Genomic DNA, 19,852 nt, shown 5'->3' on the forward strand with positions numbered 1-19,852 from the left:
GACACTTGATAATTTTCATAAACTGGTCACAAGTCATGGATTGAACTGGTGATAGCTGGGGGCTGTCAGGAGGGGTAACACTAAAGCTTCTTTTCTGCCCTTGATATCATGATATGTCTCTCTACACTTTTTGCATTGTCTGCGCTTTTCTCCCTCACTTAATTCATTGATCCTTTTCTTACTGCCTAATTGAAGGTCCTCCCTGTATTTTTCTAGTTCCTTCTCTAGATATCTTTCCCTCCTCTCTGGGTTGCCATCACATCAAGTACGATAGCGCCACTGCTTTTCTGCAGCACTAAATGGTTGCTTGGCTCAGTATTTATTTATATAAATCATTTATTTATATCAGGCAAATAAAGTAATGTCAACTAATAGTCACATTAATAAATCATTTAATCAGTGGACTCACTCCAGTTACTGGTACTCGGTACTCTTTAAAGGAGTAACAGGATATAGTTGTTAGCACACAATTAAATACATGGAATATTGCCACATGGCATCCTTGCTAATAACATGAGGATACTGAGCACATTCTAATGATTTACAAAAAATACTGTATTTTTTAAAATGAAGACATAAAAACCAAGATATAATTAAGGTATGTTGACATTTACCTTTTCAGCCATACTTAAAATATTATCAAATATACAGAAAAATAAATGAGAGAACTTGCTATTTTTCTTCCAATCATTTTAAAAGATACAACTGATGCAATGTTTATAGACAGAGGACAGGTGACAAATGCTGCTTTTTTCAGTGTTTAAAGTAGTTTTTATTAGTTCTTCATAACATATATATCTTAAATTTGCAATTACATCAACATGTGTGACATTTTGCTTAATAAGAAAATGCATTTTACAGTTAATCTTCATGCAAATTATAAATATAATTTCCACTGTTTGGAAATGGCACTCAAATCGGTGGAATGACCCTCAAACTAACCAAGGTTTCTAAATGATGCAGGAGAACGGATAGTATTGACTTCCAGGAGGGCTCCATCGTTTTGACCTCTAAAGCCCACACTGAAAACTAAATACTGAAATGATTCACATAAGCACCCAAAGACTAAAATATACAGTTTGGAAATTTTTTAGTACGGAGATAAAAAAATTCATGTTTGTCTTATTCAGTAACAACTGTATCACATGCTGGTCAGAAAAAATGCTGTTATAAGAATGATAACATGGCAAGCAGCCTTCTTTGCTTCTAACTTGTTAAGCTAAAAGTGTGTATACATATCCATAGGGTGCTATGCTTGTTTATGTGGCATCTCCATTTAGTCTCTCAGAAAGTTCAGATATGTTGCCAGAAGCTGTAAAGTCCAAAACGCACTTTTAGTTCACTCATTCTGGATTAGCTTTTATCAACATAAACAAAAATATATAGGTACTTACAAAGTGCAGAAGGTTTTTCTGAAATAAAGGGAAACACAAATAATTTCAAAATTCCAGACAAATTTTTCAGTCTGTATTAGAACATCCGGTCAGTAAATTTGAATCGCTCACCTTTTTTCTTTTTGCAAACAGCAACACCAACAGCAGAAAAGAGGATGAGAACAAGAAGAATCACTGCAGCAATGATGGGGATGACTATGTCAGAGGCCCTCTCTGCTTAGTAAAAAACAAGCACAGAAGATAAAATCTGCAGATAAATCAGGTTAAAATAGAACAACATCCATGGGAAGAAAATGCAAACTCCACACAAAAAGGCTTCAGCCAGAAGGTGGACTCAAACCCAGTACCTTCTTGCTGTAAGGTGACAGTGCTAACCACCATGCCACCATTTTGCTTCTGCAAAGGTTTCTATGAGTTGTTTCTCCCCCAGGGTCCAAAAAGTGAATAAATTACACAAAACATTCCATCATCACTTTATAGACAATTCACAGTATCAGAAAACAAAATGAGTAAAGTGTTTCTCTCACCTTCATTATTATTTTTTTTGTTTTTGCCCCAGTTGGTCTTGACCACTGTTTTGTCCAGTTTGGTGATCATGTCCTCGTTCACACCAGAGAGCTGAAACACACAGTCGTACCTCTGCCAATCTTCAGGTGTTACTGATGAAACATTCAGATCAACACTCATCTGGAAGGTCTCATCATTGTTGGGGAGGATCTCTCTGTGGTCCACACCTTCATGAATCTGCTCTCCATCTTTACTCCAGAACATCTCAGCTCTGTCAGGATAGAAACCTGTAGCGTGGCAGCTGACTGGAGAGGAGGGAGTCTTCTGGAGGAGAGACACTGAAGGAAAAACTGGAGAGAGGGAAGGTGGGAAAAAGGGACATACCAGTAGTTTAGGGTAGGAAAAAAACATAAACAAAAATAACTGAATTGTTTGGTGGTAGCTATGGCATAGCTTCCACAGATTTAGCAACATCAGCAAGTGGTGGAGGCCAGCAGGTGGATAAGGGAAAGGGGAGGACCCGAGGCGGCCGCCGGTCATAGTGGCAGAGGAACTGAACTTCAGGTAAGAAGTTATGACCTGCTGTCTATCTGTGTCAGATATAAACCAAGTTTAGTTGTAGTTTGTTTTCGTTGTGCTGACTTTTTACAGTCGCTTAGAATAACTGGTACTGCGTACTAGCTAGCATGACGGAGTTTATATACTGCTGGGCGGGTGCAGTATGAAGTTACTGATAGTAAATTTTATTTTATGCTTAAGGTTAGTTTCTCAAAATCTTAACAAATTGTGCCAGTCTTACATGTTGCACCAGGCTGATTTATCAATCATAGTGGAGAAGTCTGTGACAGAGGAGACAGAAGAGCAGCAAAGAGAGATGGAGCAAGAGAGAGAAATAAAAGAGCAGGAGAGAGAGATGGAGATGGAGAGATGACTTTATGTCATCCATGAGGGATGCATTTGACATATGTTTCACATATTATAGCCCAACAAGTTACTTATAGCAATTTAAATACGAGCAATCACTTTTTGGCAGACAATCACTTGTTGGCACAACACCGGCTATTGCAGTTAATAATACAACAGCTTTTTGCCATTTTTTTGTGTTTCTTTTTATCGCTGTGTAACTGAGTTCAATTGAAAGCCTGCATGCGCTAGTACCTCTTGCCACAAGTTCCCAGAATCCTTTGCGGTTTTACCCCTGAATGACGTCACATTTTTGGTGGGCCGGTCTCTAGTCAAAATGCCCGGGCCGATTTTTTGTCCCAGTCCAGCCCTGCATTCACACAGTGGTGATGGCAAGCTACATGTAATCCAGTTAAGCTAAATGTAATCCAAGACACAATGAGAGAGATATGGTTACTAAGAACTGTATAAACTGAAATTTTAAACTAATGGATTTACTAAATGAAAAGTCATCGCTTATGCTTATGTCAATCATTCTCTTAAAACCACAAACATTGATATGCATATCATGTAAATCCAACCTACAATTTACCATCATTAGCAGCCGAACTCACCAGCAGGTTAAACTCAAAAAATGTTGGAAAATTACCAGAAATCATTAGAATACATTGTTTGTAAAACACTGATGAACTACACACCTCAATTAAAAAGGTGTTAGGTTATTTCACAAAAAAATAATATCAAACATTTAATGAAGTAAAATTAAAATCACCAAGGAAACATTTATTCAATTAAAAGTTTAGACTACATCAAGTTAGTGTGCTCTGAGTAACTGTTACTATGATACAATTTTAAAAAATGTAAAGAAAACTTGCTTTTTAATGTCTTACTATGCAAATAATATTTCATCCAAGTAGAAAAAAAAGAAAAACTTTAGACTTAAAAAAAAACCTAATTATTCTTTATGTGTGTGCACATTGTCAATACACTGTGGGTGAGCCACACCAAACCCCAAACTTGAATTAATCCCTTCTCTGTAGAAAGCACTTTGTGTCATGGTACAGGGTATTTGTTATAGATTCCAGTAATTCTGTCAGTAATTGGAAAGCAATCCTGCCACATAGTGGAAATTCAAAAATTAGTGGTAAAATCAATGAGCCCTCTCAGGACCTTTGCAACCTTATTGTTGTAAACCATACTAATGGTATCACTAATTTTTAAACTACTGAAGGTTTGAGTGATCACTGTTAGGGCCATAATCCAATAGTGGGAAGAACAAAATTTCACTATAACCGGCCACAGCCAGGGGCTCCCTGCAAGATTTCAGCAAGAGGAGTGAAAAGAATTATTAGAAGAGTTGTCCAAGAGCCAAGGACCACTTGTGGACAGAAAGACCTGAAATCAACAGATATGAGTGTTTCAAAGAAAACAATAAGTAATCCATTCAGTGGCCATGGATCCATTGCTGAAGAAAAAGCATGTTGAAGGGCATTAAAGGTTTGATGAACAACATTTAGAAAAGCCTGTGAAATACTAGGAGAATACAATCTGGTCTGATGAGACAAAAATTAAACTCTTAAGATTAATAGTTTACCAAGCCATCTTTGATCTTTATCTTTTGTTCGCATAGCCGGCAATAAGTCGGACTTGTTTCCAATGGGTGATGGACTCCGCCAGGGCTGCCCTTTATCACCGATTCTGTTCATAATCTTTATGGACAGAATTTCTAGGTGAAGCCAAGTGCCAGAAGGCTTTCACTTGGGTGGTCTCAGGATCTCATCTCTTCTTTTCACGGATGACGTGGTTCTGTTCGCTTCATCGGGTGATGGCCTCCAGCTCGGACTGGAATGGTTCGCAGCCGAGTATGAAGCGGTGGAAATGAGAATCAGCACCTCCAAATCATGGTCCATGGTCCCCAGCCGGAAAAGTGTGGAATGCCCACTCCGGGTCAGGGACGAGTTCCTGCCCTAAGTGGAGGAGTTCAAGTATCTTGGGGTCTTGTTCACAAGTGACGGGAGAAGGGAGATCGATAGGCGGATTGGTGCTGCGACTGCAGTGATGCGGACGCTGTACCGATCCGTCGTGGTGAAGAGGGAGCTGAGTGTAAAAGCAAAGCACTCAATTTACAGGTCAATTTACGTCCCTACTCTCACCTATGGTCATGAGCCGTGGGTAGTGACCGAAAGAACGAGATCACAGATACAAGCGGTGGAAATTGGCTTCCTCCAAAGGGTGGCTGGACTCTCCCTTAGAGATAGGGTGAGAAGTTCGGCCATTCGGGAGGGGCTCAGAGCAGAGCCGCTGCTCCTCCACATCGAAAGAAGCCAGTTGAGGTGGTTCGGGCATCTGACAAGGATGCCTCCTGGGCGCCTCCTGGGTGAGGTGTTCCGGGCATGTCCCACTGGGAGGAGGCCCCGGGGCAGACCCAGGACATGCTGGAGAGATTATATCTCTCGGCTGACCTGGGAAGGCCTTGGTGTTCCCCCCGGATAAGCTGGAGGAGGTGGCTCGGGAGAGGGAGGTCTGGGCTTCTCTGCTTAGGCTGCTGCCCCCCTTATCCGGTCGGCCCCAGATAAGCGGAAGAAGATGCTGTACCCTTAAAAATAAACAGCTGCACTGACAGCACGCTCATCAGTTTTATTATATATTTTACAGATCTTTAATCACAGTTTTTTCATCATTTAATACTATCTCTGACTGGATTAGGCACCACTCATAGGGATTATTTTGTTTGGAAAAATTAATCACTGCCCTTTTTATGTGAGCAAACACAGAGCCTGAAACAGAAAGCTGACAGCCACCATCATAATACCTGTTATCTCCAACAGGAGCATTGGGTTTTGTCAAGCAGGCTAAACCAAAGAAAGGATGGCTATGTGGAACTTTATTCACAGTACAATCTTCAGACTGCACAAAGTCAAAAACTGACATGAAGATAAAACCTCTTCAGCAAAGAATAGTTCTGTGCTTCCTTGATTATAGTTCTTCCAGCAAGCTCCTTCTCCTCTAATCATAGCTTTTCAACTGTCAGTTGGTTACACCTGTGTCACTAAAGCAATTTGGGTCTAACATGATTTGAGATTAAAGCAGGAATTAAACTCTGGCTCCAACAATAAGCCCACAGCACCATTGTTCTGTTTTCTCCTCACACCCCTACTTCTCTGCAGTTAAGTATTCGCTTCCTTTCCTGTTGCAGTTTTTCACAGTCCCGATCATGGCTTCTCTTGGCACTCACATCCATAACTGTTCCCGTTTCCTCTGGTGTGAGTTACGCTTTCACTTTCCTAATGTTGCTCTTGTCTCCTAGTAAGAAAAATAAACCTCGTACATAGTTGGTTGCAAACTTGTGTTGAGTCTGCTTTTTGTGTCCAGTCTTCGTGAGATCCTCAGTTCTTAACAGAGTGGATGATGTTCTTGCCAGTAAAGTAAAAAAAAAAAAATTGCTTTTCTCTTGAGAACTCATTACTTGAAAACGCAACACATCTGTCCAAGGCAAACAGATTTATTTGTGAATGGGTGAAGTCACAATTACTGTCCTGTACTGTGAACCTTTTCATGTCACCTACTACACACAGAACGCGTTGTATTTTTGCGAAATATTTGTCCTGAAATTAAGTTGACATAAAGTGATGATGAGCTGGCCGTGATGTGCTTAAACAAAAACAGGACGCAGGGAGAATTCTGTAATTTGACCCATGAGTTGAAGCTGTATCACAGCTTCAGGATATCAGTGGAACAGTTTGAACTCTTGCTAGCTAGCAGAGTTTGGAATACATCTGAAGAGGCAGAGCAATCACTCCAGAGAGCTGAGTGAGTAAGACCAGTGTTTAGTAAGTAAGTAAGTAACATTTTATTTATAGAGCACATTCCTATATAAAAGATCACAAAGTGCTTCACAAAGTATAAAACAAAAACAGACAGAAGTTAACAAAATGCAATTCTAAAAAGACGTGTTTTTAGTTGTTTGTGTGTCTGAGGTAAAATAGTATAATTTTACTATTTCCGTATTATTCAGTACCGGTGTGCAATTTCAGCTATGAGCGCACTTGTTGCCAAATGATCTGATTGGCTAGATCTGCTTATTCTGTCACAGTGAACAAGCGGACTCCACACAAAAGACCTCTGAGATGTCTTAGTTAAAGAGAGCATTGAAGGAAGGACATGGTGCGATGGATACCAGGGTGACAGGTGAACTTAGCGGTTGGTATTGTACCTGAGACCAGATGGTGGCAGGAATAAAAAAGCAGCCCAGGAAGACCAGTCCCCAGGTCAGGTCAGATCATTGCGTCTCCTGTTAGCACGACGCTATCACATTAACGAACTAACGCGTTGACGCCGTGCAGCCCCACGCACAGAGTGATCCGCGTTAACTCGCTAACGGAGATTTGCCGCATTAATGCGGATATGGCGTTAACGCTGACAGCACTAGTTATTTTGTTCGGTTTTGACAATAAAAAGGAGTGGACTACAACTTCATGCTGGACTTAATGCCAAAACAACAAACAAAAGGAGCCTATCGGAAGGATTTACCAAACTTACCTAGTCAAAATAAACAAAATCAATGACATCAACTAACCTCTCTAACTAAGATAAACAGGAGAAAACTATAGTCAAAGTAAAGAGGCAGTCCACCCCTACAAACTCCTTTATATAACAAGCAGCACTAGGGATGTTTACAAAAGTCTGCTGGTTGGCATGAGCTGAGGATGGATGAATGGCAGTCCATGGCGACGTCATCATATATTATAGGTGATCTCCAGCTAGCTAACCTATCTGTATCGTCTATCTTCTGGATCCACCAGTCACGGAGAGGCATCTGCACACTCATATTTATATACTAGCCAATAACTAGGGCTGGGTTTCGATTTCAATTTCTATAACCAATTCGATTCTGATTCACAACGTCCCGATTCGATTTTATCACCAATTGATTCGCTGCAATTCAATTTTGACTCAGACAGTAAGAAATATTATAATTCTGATCATTTAGCAGTACATAATTTTGTATCTATGTATAAAAAAAGTTGACACGTGTGAGACTTCATCAGAGGTGTAAGCATCATAACGGATGCCTTTGTGTCAAAATAACTTATGATAAAACACAGAAAAACATGAAGGAGATTTTCCTGGCCTGGCTTTTTATAGCAGATAACCACCTTAAAAATATTCTGCAGCAGATCAACAACGAAAGAAAACCATGAATCAACATCTGAACATTACCTGATGCTGCTGAAGTGAAGCAGAGTAATGTTACAGATGTTTTATTAGAGACACAGCTAAGCATTATGCAATTTGGCAGGATTTGTAAAAGTTTACATTTCCCCAGTATTGAACAGCAGAAATTAGGCTTTCCTGTCAGAGGTCATTTTTGAAAAAAACAACAAAAAAAACAGCGGACGACAATGGTAGACTGCTGCATAATAAGCAAGCGAATAACCCAGAAAACAGATTTGTGATGGGAAACTATTCTTGAAGTCCACTGAGAGGGAGAAAGAGCTGTGCAGGAAGTGTAATTTTACCTTGGGGGAAGGAAAACAGCAAAAGTAAGAGTTAATTCATGACGATGTTTTTCAAACGTGAAGCGTATGTTTGATCTTATTTTGCTCCTGGTTCAGGGAATATTGGTTGGAGATTGATGAAACCTGCAGCTTCAGAATCTGTCAAATGTCTTTCAGCACCCGACAGCATGTCCATGTACGTGCCCCCGGGTGAACGATTCATGCTCTGTGTTTACATCTTTCTGCGGATTCTGTTTACCTGCTTTTTAATCATTTGGTATTCTACCTCTTTGGTGGTTGTTGAAATAGTTTTGTGAGCTTTAACCTGAGGTTCTGGAGTTTCTGGCAAGAGACATTTATAATCAATACATGATTTTGTCACGGCCAGGCGGATCAGCTGCACGCTTATCAGCACTTTCTATCCATTTCTCTCTCTCTTCCTCTCTCTCTCTCCTCTTCTCTCTCGCCGGGGCGGAACTCACTGCGGGTTCACGCCCTCGGCCCACGCCCTCGGGAGATGAGACACCTGGGTCTCATTAAGATGATCAGCATTTAAGCCAGGAGGTGACTGCTGTTCGTTGCTGGATCGTTGTCTACCACGCGTTAGTGAAGCCAAGCTACAGCAAGTCAAGTCAAGTGTGTTTCTTTTGTGCGTTGTATTTAACCCCATCTCCCTGTCTGCAGAGCTCCCTGGATTCTACCCCGTGTGATTCCCGAGTGGCGAGTGTTGGACTTCCCTGGAGTCCCTTTTCCCTCACTCAGCTGTACATAGCACTCCCCCCACACCTTCTTGTATATACACCTGGTGAATTGTAAATAAATCTTTCTTGTGTGCATCTGAACCCGGAGTCCTGCGCTTGAGTCCTCCTCTAAACCATAACAAAATTAATGAATTGATATTCCAATATTCAAACTAAAATCGATTTGAATTGGAAAATCGATATTTTAAACCCACCCCTAACAATAACCCTACAAAATCAGTTGTAACAAGCCCACATTTGCTGAATATTGTAGCTATTGAGTAACTCAAAGGCAGAGCTTAGCAGAGGCAAAGGATACCTATTTTTTACAGTGATTTCATTTAAGCCACAGTAGTCAATACATGGTCTAAGAGTCTTGTCCTTCTTTTCAACAAAGAAAAAAACGGCCCAAGAGGAGAGGAGGACGGCTGAATGATTCCTGCAGCAAGTGAATCGGTGATAAATTTTTCCATTGCTTCCCTTTTGGGTTGTGACAGACTGTACAGGCAGCTAGTGGAAAGTGGCGCACCAGGGAGGAGGTCTGTAGCATAGTCATAGGTCTTTGCGGAGTTAATGACAATGCCTCATGCTTCCTGAACACCTCTGCTAGGTCGTGATAAACGGCAGGTACTGAGGAGAGGTTGGATGGATCTGAAAGCAAAAAAGGTTTTGGAGGACTGATGGATGGAGTTGCTGACAGTTCATGTGACACTCCTCTCCCACCTGGAAATGCAACCCTTTCTCCAATCCATATGGGGATTGTGTTGCTGGAGCCAGGGGTAACCCAAAGTGTGGAGAGGGGGGTGCTTTAAATGCAAAAAAAGGTCTTTATTTGGTATGGGGTTGTTTTTCTTCTTTTTTTTCTCTTTATTTGGTATGGTTAATAGACAGGGTCACCAAAACTGGCTTGGTAACATGAGTGATGTCGGGAAGGCACTGTCCGCTCAGCGCAAAGACACAGAGCATTTGTTGTGTTTAATCTGCGAGCCAGGGAGGCGTCGATAAAGCTTTGCTCTGTCCCAGAATCAATTAGAATGCAGAGTGAGAGAGTGGCGGCTTGAATTGTAATTTAGCAGGGATCGTGAGTGGTGGAGGAAAATTTTTACTTAACAGCTTGCCCACCTGTACTTCCTCCTCTACCGGCAGGTGCGATCTTTTGTCAGCGATGGATATGCGGAGGTGAAATGATCTTTTTGACCACAGTACAAACACTCACCGGCCGCTAGACGACAATATTGCTCCACAGGGGTCAAACGAGAGCACCCAAGCTGCATGGGTTGCTCACCTCCACTGTTTTTCTCGTACTCCCGGAGGAACTAGATTCTTTTAACAAGCAGTGGAAATGAGCTTCCTTCAAAAGGTGGCTGGGAACTGCCTTAGAAAAAGGATAAGGAACTAGGATAGGAAAAAGGATAAGGATAAGGAACAGTGGAGCCACTCGTTTTCCAAATCAAAAGGAACATGTTGAGTTGGTTTGTGCATCTAAGGATGGATGAATGAAAATGGATGAATGGAACCACATTTATAACATTCAGTGCATAGCAGTGTTGGGTAAGTTACTTTAAATTAGTAACTTAGTTACATTACTAGTTACTTCCATCAAAAGTAACTCAGTTACTTCAAGTTACTCATTACTTTCAAAGTAACTAGTTACTAGGGAAAGTAACTTTAGTTTTACTCAGACTTCTCTTGTTAATGTGTTGCTTCCATAACTTTGCCAGTCTTCTAGCTTGCTTACTTGCCACAAGTGCACTGTGCCACCTACCAATAGAAAGGAAAAGATAATGTGCACATTTCCACAAGAGAAATCCCACGCCTGGACCGTCATTGACTGCTGCCATGATTCTAGCCTACGTCACAGCGTCATGTGCGCTTTTTACATCCAACACAAAAACTGCAGTCGTGGTGGTTTCGATTGTACTCGGAACTCGGAAATTCTGCCTTCTGAATAGAAAGATGTAGGTAACACCAGACTGCAGATGAGCTGCATACAGGGCTGGACTGGGACAAAAAATCGGCCCGGGCATTTTGACTAGAGACCGGCCCACCATTATAGGAAAAATCATAAAGCCTTTGAATGAAAACAAACGCTGTTGTGACAGTGATGTACACTGTCTTGATGGCATATATACACTCAACAAAAATATAAACGCAACACCTTTGTTACTGCTCCCATTCCCCATGGGATGGACGTAGAGACCTAAAATTCATTCCAGATACACAATATAACCATCCCTCCCAAACAGTGGTCACAAATCAGTCCAAATGTGTGGTAGTGGGCACATCTGCTATATTGAGATAATCCATCCCACCTCACAGGTGTGCCACATCAGGATGCTGATCTGACATCATGAGTAGTGCACAGGTGTACCTCAGACTGCCCACAACAAAAGGCCACCCTGGAATGTGCAGTTTTTTGCGCTATTGGGGGTCTGGGGACCCAGAACCGGTCAGTATCTGGTGTGACCACCATTTGCCTCATGCAGTGCAACACATCGTCGCATGGAGTCTATCAGATTGTCAATTGTGGCCTGTGGAATGTTGGTCCACTCCACTTCAATGGCTGTGCGAGGTTGTTGGATATTCATGGGAACTGGTACACGCTGTCGTATATGCCGGTCAAGCACATCCCGAACATGCTCAATGGGTGACATGTCCGGTGAGTATGCTGGCCATGCAAGAACTGGGACATTCTCAGCTGCCATCTGCCCTGAACAATGTGAACCATGATTCATCCGTGAAGCGCACACCTCTCCAACGTGCCAGACGCCATCGAATGTGAGCATTTGCCCACACAAGTCTGTTACGGCGACGAGCTGGAGTCAGGTCAAGACCCCGATGAGGACGACGGGCATGCAGTTGAGCGTCCCTGAGACGGTTTCTGACAGTTTGTGCAGAAATTGTTTGGTTGTGCAAACCAATTGTTCCAGCAGCTGTCTGGGTGGCTGGTCTCAGACGATCTTGGAGGTGAACCTGCTGGATGTGGAGATCCTGGGCTGGTGTGGTTACACGAGGTCTGCGGTTGTGAGGCCGGTTGGATGTGCTGCCATATTCTCTGAAACGCCTGTGGAGACGGCTTATGGTTGAGAAATGAACATTCAATGCACGGGCGACAGATCTGGTTGACATTCCTGCTGTCAGCATGCCAGTTGCACGCTCCCTCATTGCTTGTGGCATCTGTGGCATTTTGCTGTGAGACAAAACTGCACATTCCAGGGTGGCCTTTTGTTGTGGGCAGTCTGAGGTACACCTGTGCACTACTCATGATGTCAGATCAGCATCCTGATGTGGCACACCTGTGAGGTGGGATGGATTATCTCAATATAGCAGATGTGCCCACTACCACACATTTGGACTGATTTGTGACCACTGTTTGGGAGGGATGGTTATATTGTGTATCTGGAATGAATTTTAGGTCTCTACGTCCATCCCATGGGGAATGGGAGCAGTAACAAAGGTGTTGCGTTTATATTTTTGTTGAGTGTATGTATCAATCTATCAATCGTTTGTGGTAAGACTCAGATAATTATTTTTTAAAAGCTAGACATTTTAAATGAGAATAAGAAAGAAAAGTATTTCTTTGTGCCCACCTCTCCCTGTTAATGCCCCACATGCCCCCCCCCATTGATCAGTTTCATGATTGAAGTACAAACAGGAGAGAGAGGGGGAGAGAATGAGAGGAGAAGAGGCAGCTGTGCAGCAAAGACACAGAATAACTCCAGCTTTGTGTCTTTTTCATTGTAGCTGAAGTACGGGACAAACTGTTTCTTTTCACCTCAATAAGAAACGCGTAATATTTTTTTTTAATATGAGACGATTCCGTTTTTTAGGGTACGGCTGGCAACTCTAATAATTAACCTTATGAACAAAATAAAGTTCACTATCAGTAACATCATAGCACTCACCCAGCTGTATAGAAACCCCGTCATGCTAGCTAGCACGCAGTACGAAAAAGTCAGCATAACGAAAATAAACTCCACCTAAACTTGGTTTATATCTGACCCAGAGAGACTGCAAGTCATAACTTCTTACCTGAAGTTCAGTTCACCTGACACTCGGACGGGCGGCCGCTTCGGGTCTCTCCTCCTCCTGCCTCCCTTTTCCCTCATCCACCTGCTGGCTTCCACCACTTGCTAATGTTACTGAATCTGTGGAAGCTCCGCGATTGCCACCACACGAAGTAACGAATAACGAGCCTATCTAAATCCCAGTAACGAGTAACGCGTTCCTGGTTTTGGCATAATAACTAGTTACGGTGCTCGTTATCACAATAATAACATAGTTACTGTAACGCGTTACTTAATAACGCGTTAGTCCCAACACTGGTGCACCGCAGCAATTTCCTAATGTTGTAAACCTGCTCAACATTTGGCAATAAACCCCTTTCTGATTCTGATTCATAGAAATAGAAGCATGCCAAAAAACATATGAAAGAAAATATAATGATAAAGAGAAAAGAAACAATAATGCAGTTCAGTGGTATTAGTGACAAGGAAGTTCACTGTTCATTATGTTTCCTTCCCTATTCTGAAAATATCAATTGTCAATAATAGGCTTTAGCAGCACAACAGTATGTGGATCCAGTCTATTTCACAATTTCTTCTATCCAATCACTAAATACAAAAATTACTCTTATTACATCCTGGAAAAAGCATGAGATAATGTGACTCTACCTGTTCTCTGCAAGGAACTTTTTCCAGCTTCCACAAAGATCTTCAGCCGCTCTGGACAAATGTGAGTGAGGATGTTTTCATTGTTTTTCATTCTAGCAGTATCAGCATTCCATCTCTGTCTGATAATGTCAGCCTCTGGTTTCAGTGCGTTCCATGTCAGGGTCTTCAGATCAAGTTTAAGGAAATCTTCTCCATTATAACCATACTTAAAGAAGCTAATCACCTCATTAGTGTTTTCATCCCATTCACAGCCACTTATACTCTGTAAAATATGGACACCTGAAAAGAGGAAGAGAGAAAAGCTATTCTCCAATGTCTGTGTACATGTTTTAAGTCAGATAATCTGTCAGTTTTTTATTAATATGAATAATAGGAGTTATAATTGGAATGTTGCATATTTTACTTTGCTCAAGACTGTGTCAGAAGTCTTCTGATAGACATCTAGGCTACAAATGCTAATAATAAAGATTTTTCAACAATAAAGATGTTAATATATAAATTTTTAAAAGCAAAATCCAAGTCTACCCATTTTTTATGCAAAACTTAGATTGAGAACAATAATATAAATGCATTGGTTGTATTTTAATGTTTACTTTTAACTTTTATTTTAATGTTGATCAATAAGGTTTGATTCCTGGTCTCAATCAAGAAGCAGAACATTTAGCATTTAAATCTTTATTGACTATCAAATGAATACTGCCTAAATCACATTTATTTAGGCACTATATCCCATGATTTATAATTAACTGACATAAGGTATAACAGAAAATACTGCACCGTCACTTTGGTTAAACTGTTGTTCCAAACTAAAGGCCAGGTCTCTGAAGAAGTTTGGTACAATCACAAAACACTGTTGAGTGAATGATTCTGAAAGTGTAGGGTTGTTATCCAGTATTTTCTTCAGCCAGTCATGTCTTATTTCTAATATCTTGTTGCTGCCGTCACAGGAAATCACTTCACTGCCATCAATCACTGATCTACTAAAAAACTCTGAGACATCTGGAACTCTAGCGATGAAATGGATCACTGAGTGTTTCACTGTAGGAAAAAAATATTTTTTATCTTAGTAAGTTCAGTAAATAAACTAAAAGTAAAACAAAAATACAAACATTATCAGACATATGATTAATTCAATATGACTAAGGAGCATAACATGCAGTAATAGTGACTTTGCAGAACCTACAGCAATTCACAGAGACAGTTTGATCACTGATGAAATTTGACAAAAGAGAAACTTAATCACAGTTTGCTAAAACCAGAGCCAAAGGACCAGCAGATTACAACAAACATTAATACATTTAGATGGTATGCTTTTAGCCAACAATAATTTTATTGGGGGCTGAATTTTGTAGGATATATATTTTAAATATATCCAATGACAACTCATTTTAGGGATCAAGTTCACTGTACATCCTGTAAAACACAAAGTATTTTGTGTTTCTAATCATGTCTTTGAGTAGAATGCTATACTGTTTAGGTTTACACATAAAAATATTGCAAAATGCTTTTCATCAATAGGGATGCAAATGCGTACGATACAATCAACAAGCATAAACTAAGATTTACAAATGTGTGCAATAGGGCTGCCACAAACGATTATTTTGATAGTCGACTAGTCACCGATTATTTTTGCAATTAGTCGACTAATCAGATCACGTATCCATTGGACATAAAACGTACAGCTTATTGCACCAGCATGTGTCTGCACTTATATAGCTATCACTAGCTTACAGCTTGACGTGTTTAAGGTATGTGCTAACCAAAAATAAAGATAAGATGATAGTTTATTAAATTTTAATGAAATTTGCAGATTGTCTCGGTGAAGTTTAATAAACTCCTTGCTATCTAAAATATAACAGGACACTGGAATAAATTCTCGACCATATAAAACTTCTGTTTAATCAGTTTTCTGTTCGACATATATTCAGCTGTGTGAAAACTATAACTTTAATCTCAGCCAAACCGATTTACTCAGGAACAAACAAAACACTGAAAAAAGCCAAACAATAACATTTTTAAGTTATCTATAAGTGACTTATATATCATGTTAAACCTGAGTAGTGAAAACAATGTGCCGGGAGTTGAACCTTGACCTCCCGGCCAGCTCGTCTCCAAAAATGTCGGCACACTTTTGCAAATATAGGATGTCTTGATAAATCAAGCAGATATTTGAAGTTTACATAGCTACATTCTTGCCTGAAAATATCTGAGTAATATTACAACTTAGTAGCTGCCGCCATTGTTGGAAACTGGAATTGGCTGAGCCAAGCTATGAATTCTGGAATAGGTTGGGTCAGGAAGGACACACCCGACCCATCCTTCAAATCTGGGGAAATTAAGGATGCATTTGTCGGCCGCATTTGGAGAAGTCTTCGAATTTGGACAGCCTTTGTCACTGCCACTGTAACGTAATCGGCCTACAAATGCGAATTGTATTTGGACACAGCTATGATACCGAAGACTGCTTCTTCTTCTTCTTCGGGGTTTAACGGCAGCTGGCATCCTTGTACATGCAGTGCTTCCATCTTCTGTTTCAGTCCGTTACTACACTCTTAAATCCTACTACTTATTCCTGCATCTTTCAGGATCTTACAAAGCTTCAAATGACACATCGACTATGAAATTAGTCGTCGACGATTTTAATAGTCGACATAATCGTGACTAGTCAACGAATAGTGGCAGGCTTAGTGTGCAATAATTTGTGTGTAACTTTTGAGAACTTACAAGCACACCTTTCACTCGACGCACAAACACACAGCAATCTGGCCACACTTAAAACTATTTTACAAATGCATACATCCAAAAATGAATAAATACTGATCATTTACACACAATTTATTAAGTTCAGCTTCAGGAATCTGATAATTTTCTATTCCAAAAACCCTTTTTGTTCTGCCTTACTACAAAAAAATATATTTAGAATTAATTGATATTATTTTCTCTGTCATCAGCTGTTCATGTTTATCCACAGTTGCATAAAGTCATTTCAATGGTCTGTACTGCCGGTGTCTGGTAAAATACCCTTGCATCATCAGACCACTTTGTATTAAGTAAACATTTGTTGTGATTGTGTAAAGTTGAGAAAAGGTTATGCAACTTCACATGTTGGAGAAAACAATATGGCTTCTACCTCAGACAGGTGCACCAAACTTGAACTTGTATATTACCAAAGAATTCTGCCATGGTCTTGGGTCTGTGACCCACTGTTTATGTCTTTTAGCTTTTGATTCTGGTTTATTCAGTATTTTGAGGTTTATTTTGTATTCCAAGTTTTGGTTCTTATTATAATAAGAAGTTTGCAGATGACACGGCCATCATGGGGTGTATCTGGGATGATCAGGAAGAGGAGTACAGAAGTCTGGTGAGGAACTTTGTCGCATGGAGTCACACAAACCACCTGCAACTCAACACCTCAAAGACTAAGGAACTGGTTGTGGACTTCGGGAGGTCCAGAGAAAGTCCACTGCCGGTTCAGATAGAGGGGGAGGAGGTGGAGGTGGTCAACAAGTACAAGTACCTCGGGCTGTGGGTGGACAATAAACTGGACTGGTCATGCAACACAGAGCACCTGTATAAAAAAGCCCAAAGCCGACTTTACTTCCTCAGGAGGCTGAGGTCTTTTAACATCTGCAGGAAGCTCCTGAGGATGTTTTACCAGTCAGTGGTTGCTGGAGTACTTTTCTATGCTGTGGTGTGCTGGGGGAGCAGCACAGCAAAGAAGGACTCATCCAGGCTGGAGAAACTGATCAGGAGGGCTAGCTCTGTGGTCGGCATGAAGCTGGACACTCTGGTGACAGTGGCAGAGAAAAGGACATTAAAGAAACTGATGGACATTATGAACAATGCTGGGCATCCTCTGCACACGGCCATAAACAATCAGAAGAGTCTGTTCAGTGACAGGTTGCTTCTCCCCAAGACAAGAACTAACAGACTTAAAAACTCCTTTGTCCCACACACCATCAAACTGTTTAACTCCTCTCTGGAGGGGAGAGGGAGGGGAAACAGGAGGACAAAGGAGGGGGGAACAACTAAGCTGTAGTGCCTCTTCACCTCACTGTACAATACCTTGTGCAATACTTTTGTTAATAGTCAATGGTGCAATAGACCTCAATACTTGAAATGTGCAATTCACTTGTATTTTTATTTTTATTCCTATTTATTCTATTTATCCCCTTCATATATTTTATTTATATTTGTATCTGTATTTATATATGTGTGTGTGTGTGTGTGTGTGTGTGTGTGTGTGTGTGTGTGTGTGTATATATATATATATATAACATTCTGTAACTCTGTAACTTCTGTCGGTGCTGTGCTTTTTTGGAAACCGAATTTCCCAGAGGAACCCACCCGAGGGATTAATAAAGTTCTATCTTATCTTATCTTATCTTATCTTATCTTATCTTCTGTGTTTCATGTTTGTACATGAAACACCGAAGTACAATTATATTCCATGTTATAAAACAGGACGATCGAGAACTTGGTAACTTTTGGTAACTTTTCCCAGCACAAAAATGTCCAGCATGTAACAGCAGATTATTTAAACCATATATTAACTTTTATAGTCCACTGTGTAGTGTCTTTAATTGGTAAATCACTTTTTCTAGATTTTTTTTTTAAGAAAACAAATGTCCACTTTATTTGGAAAAAAAAAAAACAACAACCAAAAAAAGCAGGTCTAAAATTGGAAGCACAGATGTCCCAGTTTTGAACTGGGACTTAAAGGCAGCTCACATTTGTGGAGCTAGAGCGTCAAATCATCACGTGAGCCTGCAAAGTGATTTGTGTGTATCAGGAGATTCGTCCACACAGTTTCAAGGTTTTGTGAGCGAGCAAGAGAGATGTTACGTATAGTTTTAGATATTTGTCCACGCAGAAAGGTATTTGAACGTCAAAATAAATCGTGTGTATTTATACAGATTTGAATGTACACATTTGTAAAATACTTTTACGTGTGGTCAAACTGCTTCGTATTTGTGTGTGGATTAAAATACGCGCTCCTATGTCCTCAAAAGTTACACACAAAATATTGCACACATTTGCAAATCTTAGTTTACGCTTGTGCAGCATATCGTAAGCATCCTTTTTGAGGCAAATTTCTCTCCGCTTTTCCACTAACCTGGAACAGTTTCATATGTTATTAAAAATGATAAATTAATGCTAAAACTTAATGTATATGGTTCAGGCTATTTCAAGTAAAACGTTTTGGGGGTTTTTCTTACCTGCAAATAAACCATGGCAAAAGAGAAGCAAGACAAATAGCTCCATCGCTCTTTATCCTTATTGCGACAGGAAAAAGAAACCAAAACAAAACCGTTACTGGAGTGGCGTATCTGAAAAAGAAGTTTCAGCAGCCCCACCCACCTTTGTTGCGTTGAAGTTCTGCCTCCAAAGGGCATATCCTAACATAATTTAACCCGGAGAAAAAAATGCTTGATACGTTGTATTTTTAAAGGTTTGAAACACCCAAGATACATTTTGAAAACTTATATTCGCGGTGCGCTACGGACAGTACAGTAGTGCAATTCATCCTGATCGGTGATTGGTCAAAAGTCTACGGTGGCAGAAGAGGGAAGAAGAGCCTTGTGATTGGTGAAAAATGTGCAATGAAGGAGACTTCTCTTTTTCATTCAGTCTGTTGTCTTTTTTTCTTTATCAGGTGATGTTTCCAGCTCCTTTATCCCACCTGATGCCTGGACTGCTGTCTGTGGTCTTCAGCACGATCACAATGTGTTATTTATTTATTTTGATTGGTTTACAATGACAGGACAGTAAGCATTATCAGTGTATATTCCAATAAAAGCATCTAGTTGTTACTCCAACATCGATGAGGATTTTCTTTTGGCTCTTTTGAACCAACAGGTTGGAAGATCCCCTGAAATTAAAAGCAACTGAAAATCAATACCTTTCTTTTCTTCTGTGATTATTATGTGCAAAGAGTAGCCATAAGAGGAGTCTTTCAGGTTCTCCTGATGAGACAATGTAATTGTTTTACTTTTCTACTGGTAAAATCTGAAGGATCCTATATCCTCTTATATCTCCCCCCGAGGTGGAGGAAGATCTCAGCCTGGGCGTCTATTGGCTTGTGTAGTCTGGAAGATGTGTGGATGATGGGGTGGGTGCAGTTTTCTCTGTGGTGG

At 40.5% G+C, this 19,852-nt stretch overlaps 1 protein-coding gene and 2 long non-coding RNA genes across 3 annotated transcripts; 2 read left to right on the plus strand and 1 right to left on the minus strand.

Annotated features, from left to right (window-relative positions):
- Window positions 1–745: 745 nt before the first annotated feature.
- On the minus strand, window positions 746–19,242 carry LOC101475541 (major histocompatibility complex class I-related protein 1). Its single transcript, XM_004573048.5, has 7 exons — window positions 18,935–19,242; window positions 14,493–14,753; window positions 13,716–13,994; window positions 1,922–2,251; window positions 1,506–1,607; window positions 1,395–1,412; window positions 746–1,312 (listed from the first exon to the last, which is right to left on the minus strand). The coding sequence occupies exons 1-7, from the start codon at window positions 18,978–18,980 to the stop codon at window positions 1,260–1,262; spliced, it is 1,089 nt and encodes a 362-aa protein (XP_004573105.1). The 5' UTR covers window positions 18,981–19,242; the 3' UTR covers window positions 746–1,259.
- Window positions 5,714–9,144, plus strand: LOC143414674 (uncharacterized). The gene is made up of 2 exons (XR_013095344.1): window positions 5,714–8,904; window positions 8,987–9,144. It is a non-coding gene; the product is annotated as an uncharacterized LOC143414674 (long non-coding RNA).
- Window positions 18,469–19,614, plus strand: LOC143414672 (uncharacterized). The gene is made up of 2 exons (XR_013095342.1): window positions 18,469–18,592; window positions 19,372–19,614. It is a non-coding gene; the product is annotated as an uncharacterized LOC143414672 (long non-coding RNA).
- The last annotated feature ends 238 nt before the right edge of the window (window positions 19,615–19,852 follow it).

Source organism: Maylandia zebra, linkage group LG22 (genome assembly GCF_041146795.1).
Source record: "Maylandia zebra isolate NMK-2024a linkage group LG22, Mzebra_GT3a, whole genome shotgun sequence".
Taxonomy (NCBI): domain Eukaryota; kingdom Metazoa; phylum Chordata; class Actinopteri; order Cichliformes; family Cichlidae; genus Maylandia; species Maylandia zebra.

Bases quoted from the DNA above. Each gene is read 5' to 3' on its own strand.
- LOC101475541 (XM_004573048.5), bottom strand. From the start codon at position 18,980: ATGGAGCTATTTGTCTTGCTTCTCTTTTGCCATGGTTTATTTGCAG. The intron at 2,252-13,715 runs GTAGAGTCACAT...CCCTCTCTCCAG, and splicing joins AAGTTCCTTGCAGAGAACAG to TTTTTCCTTCAGTGTCTCTC. The intron at 1,608-1,921 runs GTGAGAGAAACA...TTTACTAAGCAG, and splicing joins CAAAAAAAATAATAATGAAG to AGAGGGCCTCTGACATAGTC.